Here is a 13,613-nt window from a genome sequence, read left to right as displayed (position 1 = left end):
AAAATGATTTATTTTTTTTTTAACGAAACACAACTTCAACATTCAACATTGTGATATTTTGATATGTAGTTATCAAGAAAATATGGAACAAAATGTTAAAAGTTAGAAAATAACAAAATAACGAATATAAAGCAATCAATACGTGAAATGCATTTATATCGATTTAAGATAATGAAATATTTCCATTCGAAAACTAAAGCTTTAGGAGTAGAGGAGTATCGTGCCCAGTTGTCTCACACAAATATACCTGATGTTTTCTTAAAGTACAGCACGTTGGTATATTTTTGTGGTCTGACAGAAACGTACCTAATAGTTGATTCAAGTACCCATGTTGGTATAAAAAAGAGCTGATGCAGCAAAGACACAAGCAAGTGATAATCAAGTGAAAAGTAAAAGATAGCTTAGAACAATGAAGTATAAAATGAACACCATCAACAAAGGATGGTGTTAATGTGTTTTCAAAAAAGTGTTCAAAAAGTTACCGAAATCTCACGGAAAGTATATTGCCAAATTAGTTGAACTAGGATTTGCAGATGAAAATCAGCTTAATACACAATTTAAAATTTGCGATTCGTGTCGTTTACAATTGGTCAAAAGAACTGCATTATCAAGCAGTGATGACTTATTAGACTGTTTGGCTGTTAACAGGAAGATGTTTGCATGGAAGAGGAAACAATAGAAGCATCAGCAACTTCAATACAGTCAACGGATTCCAATATGAATATTCCTAGTCAGGAGTCATTGGAAGCAACGTCAGCAACTTCAATAGAATCAACGAACTCCAAACTTGAATGTTTCTAGTAAGGAGACATTAGAAGCAACGTCAGCAACATCGATTGAGACCAACGGATTCCAACGTTCTGAATGCATGGGTCACAATTGATAGATGCGATATAGAGACGTTCACAAAACAGAAGGAGGAGTTTGTTTCTATTTCATTCAAAAGTTAGAAAAATTGATACCACATGATTTAATTAAAAAAGGAGCAGTCTACATTTTTGAAAAAATAAGAAAAATAACTTGCAGGAAAGATAATTTGTAGCTATATGTGGTTTTTCAGAAAATTACGCTTTTGTACTTCAGGATGAAGTTCAAAGTCATCACTGGAATGCGCAGCAAGCAACTATTCATCCATTTGCGATTTATTTTAAGGAAAATGGCATGCTCAATCATTTAAGCTTTGTAGTAATTTCCGAAGATTTGCACGCGAACAAGCTGTGCGCGATCTGATCTAGGAGGCTTGATGATGAAAACAGGTGAAAACGTCATTTTCTGAACAGCTAAAGCACACCAAGTGCTTCCAAATTATTCAGACAACATCAATTTAAATGTCTTGTTATTTCATCACGGCTCCTGCATGGACCCATCGACATATTATATATAAAGCGAAGGTAAGCGTCCTGCGAATGTTGATATCTTTTCTTCATACAAAACACGATTTTATATAAATGGTACTTGGTGCGGTGTGGCTGAACAAAATTTCAATGATATTAGATCAGCACCACCGAAACAATACTGTATTTTACAAAGCCGTTAACTTACATGACATACTAAAATCCTTGGTGTTGTTACTGTATGTTGTCCGGAATGGCCACTTAGCAATATTTAAGGAAGAATTCAATAAAAATGCCGTCTTTAATCAGAATACTAAATAACCTCCAATGACAACTAAGTTTATGGTTCGCTCTGGTTGGATACAATTTCAGTTTTACATATCCTGCTAGAGAAAAAAATTGAATTACTCAACGAGGGATGGTTCAAATTATTCGATATCTTAAATGTAGATAGGTTGTGATAATCCTAATCCTCTAGTGTAAATAACTCATTTTTGAAAAAAATGGCGTTTGGTGCGGTTAGCAGAACCCCGACCATATCAAGTTTGATTGTAAACATGTGACGTCACTCCTACCATTCCATATACCTTCCGGACCACTAGATCATTTTTTTTCGCAAATTTGTTCGAGATGGATAGTGACCACGTCGTCAAGTGGCTGTCAGTTTCCGAAATATATCACCTTCTTAGTGGGCTTCGTGGCCGTGCGGTTAGTGTTACCAAGCATTTAGCCGCATCGAGTCAAGGGTGTGGGTTCGATTCCCGTTCAGTTCGGAAAACTTTTCGTCAGGAAGGTTTTTCGACTGTGCACTGGGCGTTGCATGCTAGTCCGTTGTCTAGTGTGGTGCTTCCTTCAAAGGGCAAATCGCCCACTGGAAGCATTAACGTGTCGGTGTCTTTTTTAATATAGTACACCGTGCTTCCATACAAAACGACACATTAATCTGCTCCCGTTGTTCCGAATACTCCGAAGACTTATAAGTATACCCACACGTTTTCCTCGCACGATCACGTCGAATCCCTTGTCGAGTGCAACAATGAAAAACTTACGTCAATCTGCTCATCCATTCTCAAGCCATTTCATGACATACGAACACCGCTCCATTTTTATTTATATGTATAGAAAATAGAAAATGTTATGCTGTGAGCGCTAATGAGATTGATAGAGGCATCATATGAAATGATCAAATATGATAAAAAAAAATCATCTATCTTAAAGATATTCATGTGACGCGTTTTACCCCGACGGCGCCTTTTACACCTAGTTCTCCTACATAAGATTCGTAAACGTCTTCTAGTCCGTAAACTGCGTGACGATTAGCTACTTATTTGCACAAGCTGAGCGATTGGTGTCAAATGGATGCAATGACCCTTATGACTACTCACGTTAATGGCGCTAATAAAATCATATCATCTCGTTGATTATTCCTCAGAACAAACCCGTGTTCACACTGTACGATGGCATACTCAACACCTACGAAACCTACATCGGTCGGGTGACGTTGTTGAGCAACGATCTTGTTTACGGAAAGGCATCGCTGAACCTGACGTCCATACGGGAAAGTGACAACGGCTGGTACGAGTGTAAGGTCATCTTCCGAACAGGGTACCGAACAAGCGCAACAATGGAACCTGGTTCCACATTTCGGTGTTGGGTAAGGAGTTTTGAAGATTCATCTGTATGCGTACAATAAAGGTTCTTATGATCCACAGGTGGTACATTGCTCAAGATCCACCGGTGAATTCGACTGTTCTGGAAGGCGATCCAGCATTCTTCCACTGTACGGCTCAGAACCCGGAGACGATGTTCGTCGAGTGGTACAAAGATGGCGTTCCTCTGCTGGAGATGTACGACTTATAAACAGATCGACCTTCGGACCAGACGGAAGCCTTACCATTCTTCCGACCCAGATGAGCGATTTGGGATACTACACGTGTTTAGTACGCAATAAAGCAAATGACACGCAGGATGCGAGTGCCTTCTTGAATGTTCAATGTAAGTTGGGTGATTATTTCTTTGGTTAAGAAGATCGACTCATTAGTTTGGTTCGCAACAGATGCAGCGAAGGTGATATTTGCTCCAAAGGAAGTTTATCTGCCATTTGGGCAGCCTGCCGTGCTGGATTGCCACTTCAGATCCAATCCACCGTTAACGAATCTTCGATGGGAGAAGGATGGTTTTCTTTTCGATCCGTACAACGTCCAGGTATTTGATTCTTGATTTCGATGAAGCCGCGTATGATCGAATCCACATTTTAGGGTGTGTTCTACAAACGCAACGGAAGCATTTATTTCGAGAAAGTGGATGACTCACATGCAGGGCGCTACTCGTGCACTCCCTATAATGATTTAGGAACTGATGGATCCTCTCCGATGATCAACGTTATTGTGCAGAAACCCCCGCAATTCATCTTGAAACCCAAGATTCTGTATGTGACAAGATCGGAGGAACGGTGGAGATGCATTGCGATGCACGTGATCAAGACGGTTCACATACTCCACAAATAAGTTGGATTAAGGTATCGGTGCTGTACATTTGAACGTTTTGTATTTTTTGATAACTAACGATAACGATCATTTCAGAGAGATGGAAGCCTACTTCCCCATGGGCGTTACCAGCTGAACGGAGCTAATCTAACAATTGAAGACATCACTGAGTCGGATCGAGGCATCTACGCTTGTCAGGCGACAAACGAAGCGGCGACCATTTCGGCTGACGCCGAGATCATGATCGAGAATGTGTCCCCAAGAGCTCCGTACAATCTGACTGGAAACAGCTCCGATACTGCGATCACCTTACGATGGGCTCCCGGCTACATTCGACAATATCTGGAGTACATCATCTGGTACCGGTTAGCGGAAGCGCAAGAATGGAGGACGTTCAAAGTGAACAACAAGCATATTCTGGAGGCAACGATCACGAATCTGTTGCCTGCCAAGGAATACGAATTCATGGTGCTTTGTCAAGATAGCTACGGCGATGGAATGTTCAGCAAGGCGTTCAGATATTTCACCAAGCGTAAGTGTCATTCTTGATTTTTCAGTAGAACCAGCTTCAAGACTATCATTCCTTTTCCAGCTAAGGAATTCGAGCAGCCGGAAACGTTCCAAGACACGCTGCTGCAGTTCAATCAGATCGGTTCGCCAATCAACCTGACCATCGAGAAGCGACACAGCAACTACGAAGCACGCTGGAAACCGCCGGAGTTGGGTCTGGATCAGCTTCGTTACTATATCCTGCGCTGGTGGGTGGAACCACAGCATAAGCTGCACGGCAGCCGCACGACTCCTGAGACGAGCTATATTCGTATGTATTTAACCATAATTCTGAATTACAAATTAAAGTTTCCCCTTCTTCACAGTCGAGGATTTGGACGAAGACGAGCTGTACACGTTCCAGGTGTTCGCCATGTCCACTACCAACTACACCAGTGGCAGCAACGAGGTAGAAATCTACATTCATCCCTACCAGAAGGTGAAGGTGATGACCATTGGAGGAGTGCTGTTGCTACTCGTCTCCTTGGCGGTCATCAGTATGCTTTTGTACGTGAAAAGAAACCGGATAAGGAAGCTCCGAGAGGCGGAGAATGTGAAGATCTAATGAGCCATTTGCCAGGCCGACGAATAAGTATTCAATATCATTGATGCAATTCCAAATTAGTTTAAGATAGCTTAGTTGTATCGTAGAATATCGGAAATAACTCATTTGTTCATAGGTTAGAAAAAGAATGTGTCTGATTCATAGGTTAAGTTATGATGTAGATGTTCGCTTAATAAACAGTTGCAATACTAGGTCTTTGAAGTGTATTAGGTCAAGTTAGTTCGCAGTATTTTCTGAGTTGAATGACATCCGTTAGAATGTATACCAATCTCCCGTGTGAAAAAAAAAAATGTTTTTTTTTTTCAATTCCTTTATTAGCATCATTTCAAACATTTCATTCATTTCTTATGTCTAGGTGTTGTGTGTTAGGCAACACTATCATCTTAATTAGGTAAACTAATTAAATGTTGGACATGGCGTACCATTGGTGACCCTTAGCCTCCTGCCCAGCAACTCCTACCTCTACCTCTTCGTGCAACCTTAGGGAAAATCAAGTAGCCTACCCTGGTGAAAACTTTGATTGTATGCTGACAGGGAAGGAGGGAGGGGGTTTGCACAAACTAGGAGCGCCTGTACTCCATGCTAGGAGCGGCTCGCAACAGCATCTTTTCTTCATGCCAGAGGCGGCTGATCATCGTCCAAGTGTCAGAGAAGGACTCTAAGCTAAACTGCGCACTATGGTCCTCCGGAAATCTAGGAGGTTGGTGTCAAGCCCTGCAAGCCAACCGTAATAACACATCAGCACAGGAACGTCAACGAGACAATACGGACCAGAACGATCGGCAAAAATCACAGCGACGAAAATGGGCTAGCGATTGGAAACTCCGTATGTGGAACTGCAAATCTGTCAACTTCATCGGAAGCACTCGCATACTCTCCGATGTACTGAAGACCCGCGGTTTCGGCATCGTAGCGCTGCAGGAGGTTTGCTGGACAGGAGCAATGGTGCGAACGTTTTGAGGTAATTATACCATCTACAAGAGCTGCGGCAACACACGTGAGCTGGGAACAGCTTTTATAGTGATGGTTGATATGCAAAGGCGCGTGAACGAGTGGTGGCCAATCAATGAACGAATGCGCAAGTTGAGGATCCGTTTCTTCAACACACTCCGGAATGATAATGATAAAGATGCATTTTACGCGCAGCTTGGACGTAAATATGATCGCTGCCCAAGCCACGACATCAAGATCATCATAGGAGATTTGAACGCTCAGGTTGGCCAGGAGGAGAAGGAGTTCAGACCGATGACATGAAAGTTCAGCACCCACCAGCTGACGAACGATAACGGCCTACGACTGATAGATTTAGCCGCCTCCAAGAATATGGCCATTCGTAGCATCTATTTCCAGCACAGCCTCCCGTATCGGTACATTTGGAGATCACCGCAGCAGACGGAATCGCAAATCGACCACGTTTTGATCGATGGACGGCACTTCTCCGACATACCCGACGTCGGAACCTATTGTGATGATAAACTGCGTCTAAAACTATCCGTCATCAATGCACAATGGTCCAGATAGCAAGTATAGGCGGACATGAACTTTTCGACGTCAAGCAAGTTGGTAGATTCAGCAAAGTTGTAGCATATTTTAATACAAAAAACTTTATAGAACAAACTTTTTCTCTATCTCTTACACTTTCTAGGATAATTGACTTTTTATATATAAAAAATGAAGAAAATCATTTTTCACTCATAAGTCATTTATTTACAAATTTTAGCAGCCTACTATGTTCTACAAAGTTTTTGGTAATATTATATTCTACAACTTCGGTGAATATACCACAGTTGTATTTCTTCTCGTTTTCTTATTGTCTTCTTCTTCTTCTTCCTGGCGTTACGTCCCAAAGAAGATTTTAATTTAAAATCATGCCGTATTAAAAGTCATAAATGTTAATACCCAAGTAACCACTAGCCCGCTAATTAGCCTTTTTGGCCTTATAGGGCTATTTTAAGGCTAATATAGGGCTTGACAGCTGTATAATAGCAGTATACTAGCACGCAGGACGAATTGAAGTGCTATTTGGTTACTTGGGTATGTTGCAAGAGTTGAGAGGCATTCAATTTATTTATCTTGAATCTTTGATTTATGTATAGAAGTAATTATTACAGTAGTTAAAGTCGTATTGAAATCAGTCATAGTAACCATGTCAAAAAAATACAATTGTTAAAGATCAGTAGGCGTTGACGCGCAGAAGGTTGGTGTAATCCCGAGCCGTAAATTTGACCCGTCTGTTCCGTTTCCGTGTGTGACCGTGAGTGAGTGACCCTGTCGGTGCGATCCCGAACCTGCCATCTGCATATCTGGTACGTCTGTCCCGTTTCCCAGGTGAGCTACCCTGTTGATGCGTTCCGAGCCGTACATTTGACCCGTCTGCCCCGTTTCCCTAGTGTGAAGTGTGTGTTCTCTCCACTTCACACCCAAATTAGAACCATGGAGTTGTTACTGAATGTAAGTTATCGGCTTACGTTACCAAAACCGTCTTGGCGCGTAAGCAAAGACAATACTATTGTTAGAGACCGCCAGGTTTCCATCCGACAAGCATTGAAAGAGGAGCTGGGATTGCGGCTCAATGAACCACTTCCAGGTGGAGGCAACTCTAACGACGGGAACACAGCACGGCGACTTTTCCGGGAGGTCGAGATGGTCCTTTCAATCACCGGACTCAACCAAAACCTCCTATCCCGATTTGCGAATCGACTGCTTTTTACAGTCAACTGTAACAAGGAGATCGATGACGTAAGTTTCGAGAATTATGCTGCCGAGACGCATCGAATGTACTGCAAGCTGTATACGGCTGGTATATGCTGTATCCTACAGTACATAAACTGCTGCTACACGGCAGCGATATTATTAAACACGCTGCATTACCCCTCGGAATGTTGAGTGAGGAAGCCCAGTAGACACGCAACGAGTGCATAAGGAAATTCAGGGAGCACCATTCCCGTTAGTTCAGTCGACTGGTGAACTTGACTGACGTGTTTCAGCGATTGCTACTCATATCAGATCCAGTGATCTCACTGACAAATCGTCGAATCGCACAGAAGCATTTGGAATTGCACGAAGAAGCGCAAGAATTATTGAAATTTTTTTTGGAAATTATGCTTTTTAACAAATATAATACACTCTACAAAATCTAGAGAGGTTTTGATTATTTCATGCTGAATCGCGGCGGCCATGACGTTTTGTGTGATTTATAGAAATGATGACAATTAATATGTTTTAATTGCAAATCACCCGTCATTGAAAATAGTCTTGAAAATGTATATAAATATAATATATTCACCAAATTTCACTCAAATACTCTTTAAGGGGTGTAGAGGCACGGTGTGACAGGTAGGTTCATTTTCAAGTACATCTTTGCGAGTTATTTGGCCTGTAATACGGCATGGCTTTAAATTAGTATCTCCTACAATAAGAAAACCAAAAGAAATACAACTGTAGTATATTTCCCAAAGTTGTAGAATATAATAGTACCAAAAACTTTGTAGAACATAGTAGGCTGCTAAAATTTGTAAATAAATGACTTATGAGTGAAGAAATGATTTTCTTCTTTTCTTATAAGCATAAGCATAAGCATAAGCATAAGCATTGATGACCGTACAATTCGTAGTTGCTACTCCGTGATTGACCAGAATAATCGAAGTTGCACAAGGAACCAACAGATGTAGCTTGGGAATAGCTTTCCATCTTCAATGTACACTTTCGAGAACTCCAAGCATTATAAAGTCAATAACGGCGCCGGCCACGTCCTTACGGTCATCGGGGAAAGGTGGGATTATTAGTGTGACATCCATTGTTACTAGAGACCGAGATCACCTCTGCATCTCCATGGTTGTCACAGGGAGGAATTTGTTAGTGGGGAGGGTTCAAAAGCTACATAATCAGGATTCACCTTGGTAAGTGATGCGATCCATGCAGCCTTAGTTCAAACAGTCACCTATTAGTCACTACAGACAACGTGTTCCTAAAGTAAGTCTACACTTTCAGTGTCGAACCATTCAAAACGATTTCTGTAATGAAAAATGTTGGATAAAAGGTAAGGTATGTGTATTTGAATACTTTTTAAACAATTACAAGAGTCTTTGCCGACACTTATTGTGAAAAAACATTCATGTTTTGTTAAAAAAAATATATACATAAAAGTGACTTTTATATCGTTGTCATGATTAAAATGTGTTTCACAATAAAATATACATTAAAAATGAAAGCATGAAACGAGCTCACCAAATTGATCCTTCATCCCTGACTAAGCAGCCATAAGCAACTTTATCAGCATACTTGATATGCACACGGCGACGCGCAAACCGAACTAGCTTGCTTGGGCCTTAAAATGCACTGCCCAGCAAACAAAACACGTGGCAGAAAAATAGACGTCACTCCGCGACGCGAAAACCGAACTAGCTTGCTTTGGGTCTTGAATGCACTGCCCAGCAAACAAAACGCGTGGCAGAAAAATAGACGTCATCTCCGGCGACGCGAAAACCGAACTAGCCTTGCTTGGGCCTTCAATGCACTCAAATGATTTTCTTCTTTTCTTATATATAAAAAGTCAATTATCTCAGAAATTATAAGAGATAGAGAAAATTTTGTTCTACAAAGTTGTTGTATTAAAATATGCTACAACTTTGCTGAATATACCAACTTGCTATCTATTAACATAAAAAAGTTGGTGTATAGGACACTATTGCGATTAGTGCAGAAAAAAAATCCCTTTCGTACGAATTGTAGTACAACTAATTTCGAGACACTTTCTGGGAGCAAACCTATACTCTAAAACCACAAAATGACGTCGAAAAGTTTCATGTCCGCCTAAACTTGCTATCTTGGACCACTGTGCAATGATTTACGGAACCGGCGCTCGCCTTTGGTACATCTAGATGTTGCCGAATGTTGCCAATGCGTACGCGCAGCATCTTGAGCCTCTGAATGGCGCAGTGAACACAGGCACAGAAAGTCAGGACAACGAAGGCGGATGGCTACGTCAGCACTGCGGACAGTGGAAACCATTCAGCTCCCACGATGTTTATCGATTTCAAGGTGGCATACAACAGTATTGACCGTGTAGAGTTATTTAAAATCATGGACGAGAACAGCTTTCCCGGAAGCTCACAAATTGATTAGAGCAACGATGGACGGTATGTAAAAACTGCGTGAAGATCTCGGGCGAAACACTCCAGTTCGTTCGAGTCTCGGAGGGGACTACGACAGGGGCGATGGACTTTCGTGCTTGTTGTTCAATATTGCGCTTGAAGGTTTCATGTGGAGAGCCGGACTTGACAGTCGAGTCACGATCTGACGAGATGTTGACAATTTGTTTGCTTCACGGATGACATGTTCACCTGCTTGAAACGCGAAGCAACAAGAGTCGGGCTAATGATGAATGTGTCGCGCATTATCAGTGAAAGTCGTGCCTACACTGAGAACAGCGTTGCGGGTTGAAAATACTATATCAGAGGGTTAAATTAAATACACCAACGCCACTTGATTTGTGTAGACTGAATTCGCATTTATTTCAAATACTTTGTACATTCAATTTTACCATGGCACCATTTGTATAGTAAAAATTACTATATCATGGTTAAAAACTTGCAGCAGACTAGAATCGAACCGAGGAATCTGGCGATTGTCAAGCGCGAACGCTAGCCGCTCGGCTATCGATGCGGTTGGATTGAGAGTGAACAAAACGCAAATAAAAAGCGTTCATGATAGCTCAATCGTGGTTGGAATAGTAAATTTAAAAACACGTTCATGGTTCTCATTACTGCAACGCTTGTTTCAGTGTACAGTGATTCTAGTCTGCTGCAAGTTTTTAACCATGATATAGTAATTTTTACTATACAAATGGTGCCATGGTAAAATTGAATGCACAAAATATTCTAAATAAATGGGAATTTAGTCTGCACAAATCAAGTGGCGTTGTGTATTTAATTTAACCCTCTGATATAGTATTTTCAACCGCAACGCTGTTCTCAGTGTACTATGGGCTCCCAGAAGAAACTGCGGTCAAGAAAGATTTATCCCCACACCAAATGCCACGATGTACAAAACGCTCATAAGACCGGTAATCCTCTACGGGCATGAGACGTGGACTATGCTCGAGGAGGACTTGCAAGCTCTTGGAGTTTTCTAACGCCGAATGCTAAGGACGATCTTCGGCGGCGTGCGGGAGAATGGCATGTGGCGGTGAAGAATGAACAACGAGCTCTCCCCAACTGCACGACGAACCCAGTATCCTGAACGTGGCTAAAGCTGGGAGGAAACGATGGACGGGACATTTTGCAAGAATGCCAGTCAACAACCCCGTGAAGATGGTTTTCGCTACGAAACTGTTCGGAACAAGAAGACGCGGGGCGCAGCGAGCTAGGCGGATTGACCAGGTGCATCAGGACCTGGAGAGCATGGATCGCAGTCGAGGGTGGAGAGAAGCGGTCATGAAACGAGTTGTTTTGGCGAGGTTTTATTAAGTTTATTGATGCATAAACAAATAAATAAATGAATGATGCGACATTGCCTTTATTCAACATATTTCAAGAGCTATTAGGCAATAAAGAATTAAGCTTACATTACAAATGTACCAATGAATCACTGCTGCACTAATATTACTTAATAAAATGTTAGATTGCTTTAAGTAATATTCTACTGTTTAGATTATTCAGGCTGTTTTATTGAAGCTCTTACTCGAGGTCGAGTTTAGTTATAGCATTTTGAGCTCAATTTGATGAATTGAAATCAATAACTCTATAAACCTTGTTTGAGTATCTAGTGATTGTTTCAAATCCTGGAACTGCATTGACCAAGGAGTTGTTTTGCGAAAGAGCATCTTGTATGACATCTTATTCCTGCGTGAGCGATTCCCCATTTCGGTTATAGCGCCCATTTATGATGTGGAGCTTCATGAAAAGGTGATTTTTCTGTGTTATGGGTCAAATATGTGAAAGTTTTCTTCAAACATGAATTGATTATGGCAATTGGTGTCATCAGTTCAAATGCGAATGCAATGCTACGTGAAAAGTTAATCTCTGTTCATTTTTTATTCAACATTCATTTGTCACACGGAATGCATTCTTGTTCCCAAACTGCCACATGAAATTAAAATGAGCTTTTCTAACATTATTTAGCATACAATTCCAGTCCATCGTGCACGCGCTGGGAAAAGCAAGGAATTAAAAACTTCAGAGCACATGGCTTGTGTAAAGCTTGTATAGTTGTAAAAGTTACAATACAAACAGTTCGGAAGGGATACGGAAGGTAATTCTAAATTCACCGGCAACAACTTATTCCTGTTTGCCCCACAAAGACCTTGCTTTTGTACTTAGCATTCATACGAGCAAACCTCTCGTGCCTCCCACTCGATCGCCCACCTCATCACACATACACTTACGAGTGGCGGCTTCTGAAGAGGGCAGGAAACAAGGACAAACTTTCTCCTTTTGCACCACGCCGAACAAAGGTTCCTCTGTCTGGTTGACTGGATCAGGAGAAGGATTGCAAAAGAATCGTTAGTTGGAGTAACTATTTTTAGTCAACTTCGTACTGGAATTAAATTTTGAAGAATTCTTTATCTGTTACCTACTTCGAGTTACAATGCTACCCATTGAATAATGCATTCTAAGATCTGTTTGAAAAAAATGTAAAATCTTTTCTTGCTTTACATTTGAATATTGAATTATGTGCCTTTGAAACAAACAGTTCAAATGGGGAGATGTTCGTATGGTGAAAAAATAAACCTACCTTACGAGGAAAAGTATAAACAGCTTAAATAGAGGAGGGAACTTTGGAATATGTTTCCTACCGATTGCCATACATTTACGGATCCGCTCCGTTTTGTGCATTTTTTCCCAACATCCGGATGGCGGTAGGAACCACTTTTCAATTGATCATACTCTGTTGTGTTGCCCTTTTCATGGTGTTGCTCAGGTGAAGAGTGGAGCTTACTTTCCGGGATGATTTGAATGTACGGTAACTACATGGTCGTGCTGTGCTAAATGAATAAATACTTAGGATGGAATAGGTCGTTTGTGGCGACATTTTTTATAACTGGTTTTGTTCATTTGATTGTTTCGATCCAGTTTCCATTATGGCTTTTGCCATTGTAAAAAATCAATAGTGTTCACCTTGCTGCAGTAGCTGCCAATATGCTGTCAAAATCAAGGGTGGAGGGCGGATGTCAAATGAGAGTAAAATTGAAAAGCCGCCAACCGAAGTCCAGAACTAGCTTCAAGGCTTAAACCCGTATAGGCCTGAGTGAAAGCAAAATACTAAAACCCTTACCACTTAGCAAATACTTAACAGATTCAAACATTTTTTTGTCAGTATATTGGCCCACATATCTAGTTTCTAGAAGAGGTTGGGAGGAACTCGGGAATTCTCCTGTAGCCGGAGTTATTGTGGTGGGTCACTGAGTCAAGTCGGGGTGGAAAAGGCGTTTTTTTGGGACATGCAAAGTTATTCTTAAATTTATTTAAAATAGCAATAATTTTAATTTGCATAAATCATTAAGATTTGATATTCAATATTATAAATGAAAGAGTATTGCACCGTTTAGAATGTTCTGGATGTGGCCACTCGGATTCAATGCCCTGAAGAACCGGCCCTAGATTTGTTAGGTACTAAACCGTTTCAAATCTCTAAAATTATAGATCGAACATAATAGTTCATTAAAATGCGTTCCCATAA

At 41.0% G+C, this 13,613-nt stretch overlaps 1 protein-coding gene across 1 annotated transcript; it reads left to right on the top strand.

Moving 5' to 3' along the window:
- Positions 1-2,739: 2,739 nt before the first annotated feature.
- Positions 2,740-5,149, top strand: LOC5564474 (protein borderless; the record flags this gene model as incomplete). The annotated part of the gene is given in 11 exon segments (XM_021856722.1): positions 2,740-2,926; positions 2,929-2,988; positions 3,047-3,061; positions 3,064-3,189; positions 3,192-3,329; positions 3,391-3,539; positions 3,593-3,767; positions 3,770-3,852; positions 3,917-4,352; positions 4,413-4,640; positions 4,696-5,149. Coding segments are annotated over 11 exon segments (1,836 nt in total), but the record flags the coding sequence as incomplete, so codon positions are not given.
- Positions 5,150-13,613: the final 8,464 nt, after the last annotated feature.

The sequence above is a fragment of the Aedes aegypti genome, unplaced genomic scaffold (genome assembly GCF_002204515.2).
Source record: "Aedes aegypti strain LVP_AGWG unplaced genomic scaffold, AaegL5.0 Primary Assembly AGWG_AaegL5_hic_scaff_2130_PBJ_arrow, whole genome shotgun sequence".
NCBI classification, from domain to species: Eukaryota; Metazoa; Arthropoda; class Insecta; order Diptera; family Culicidae; genus Aedes; species Aedes aegypti.
This window is presented reverse-complemented; position numbering and strand designations above follow the sequence as displayed.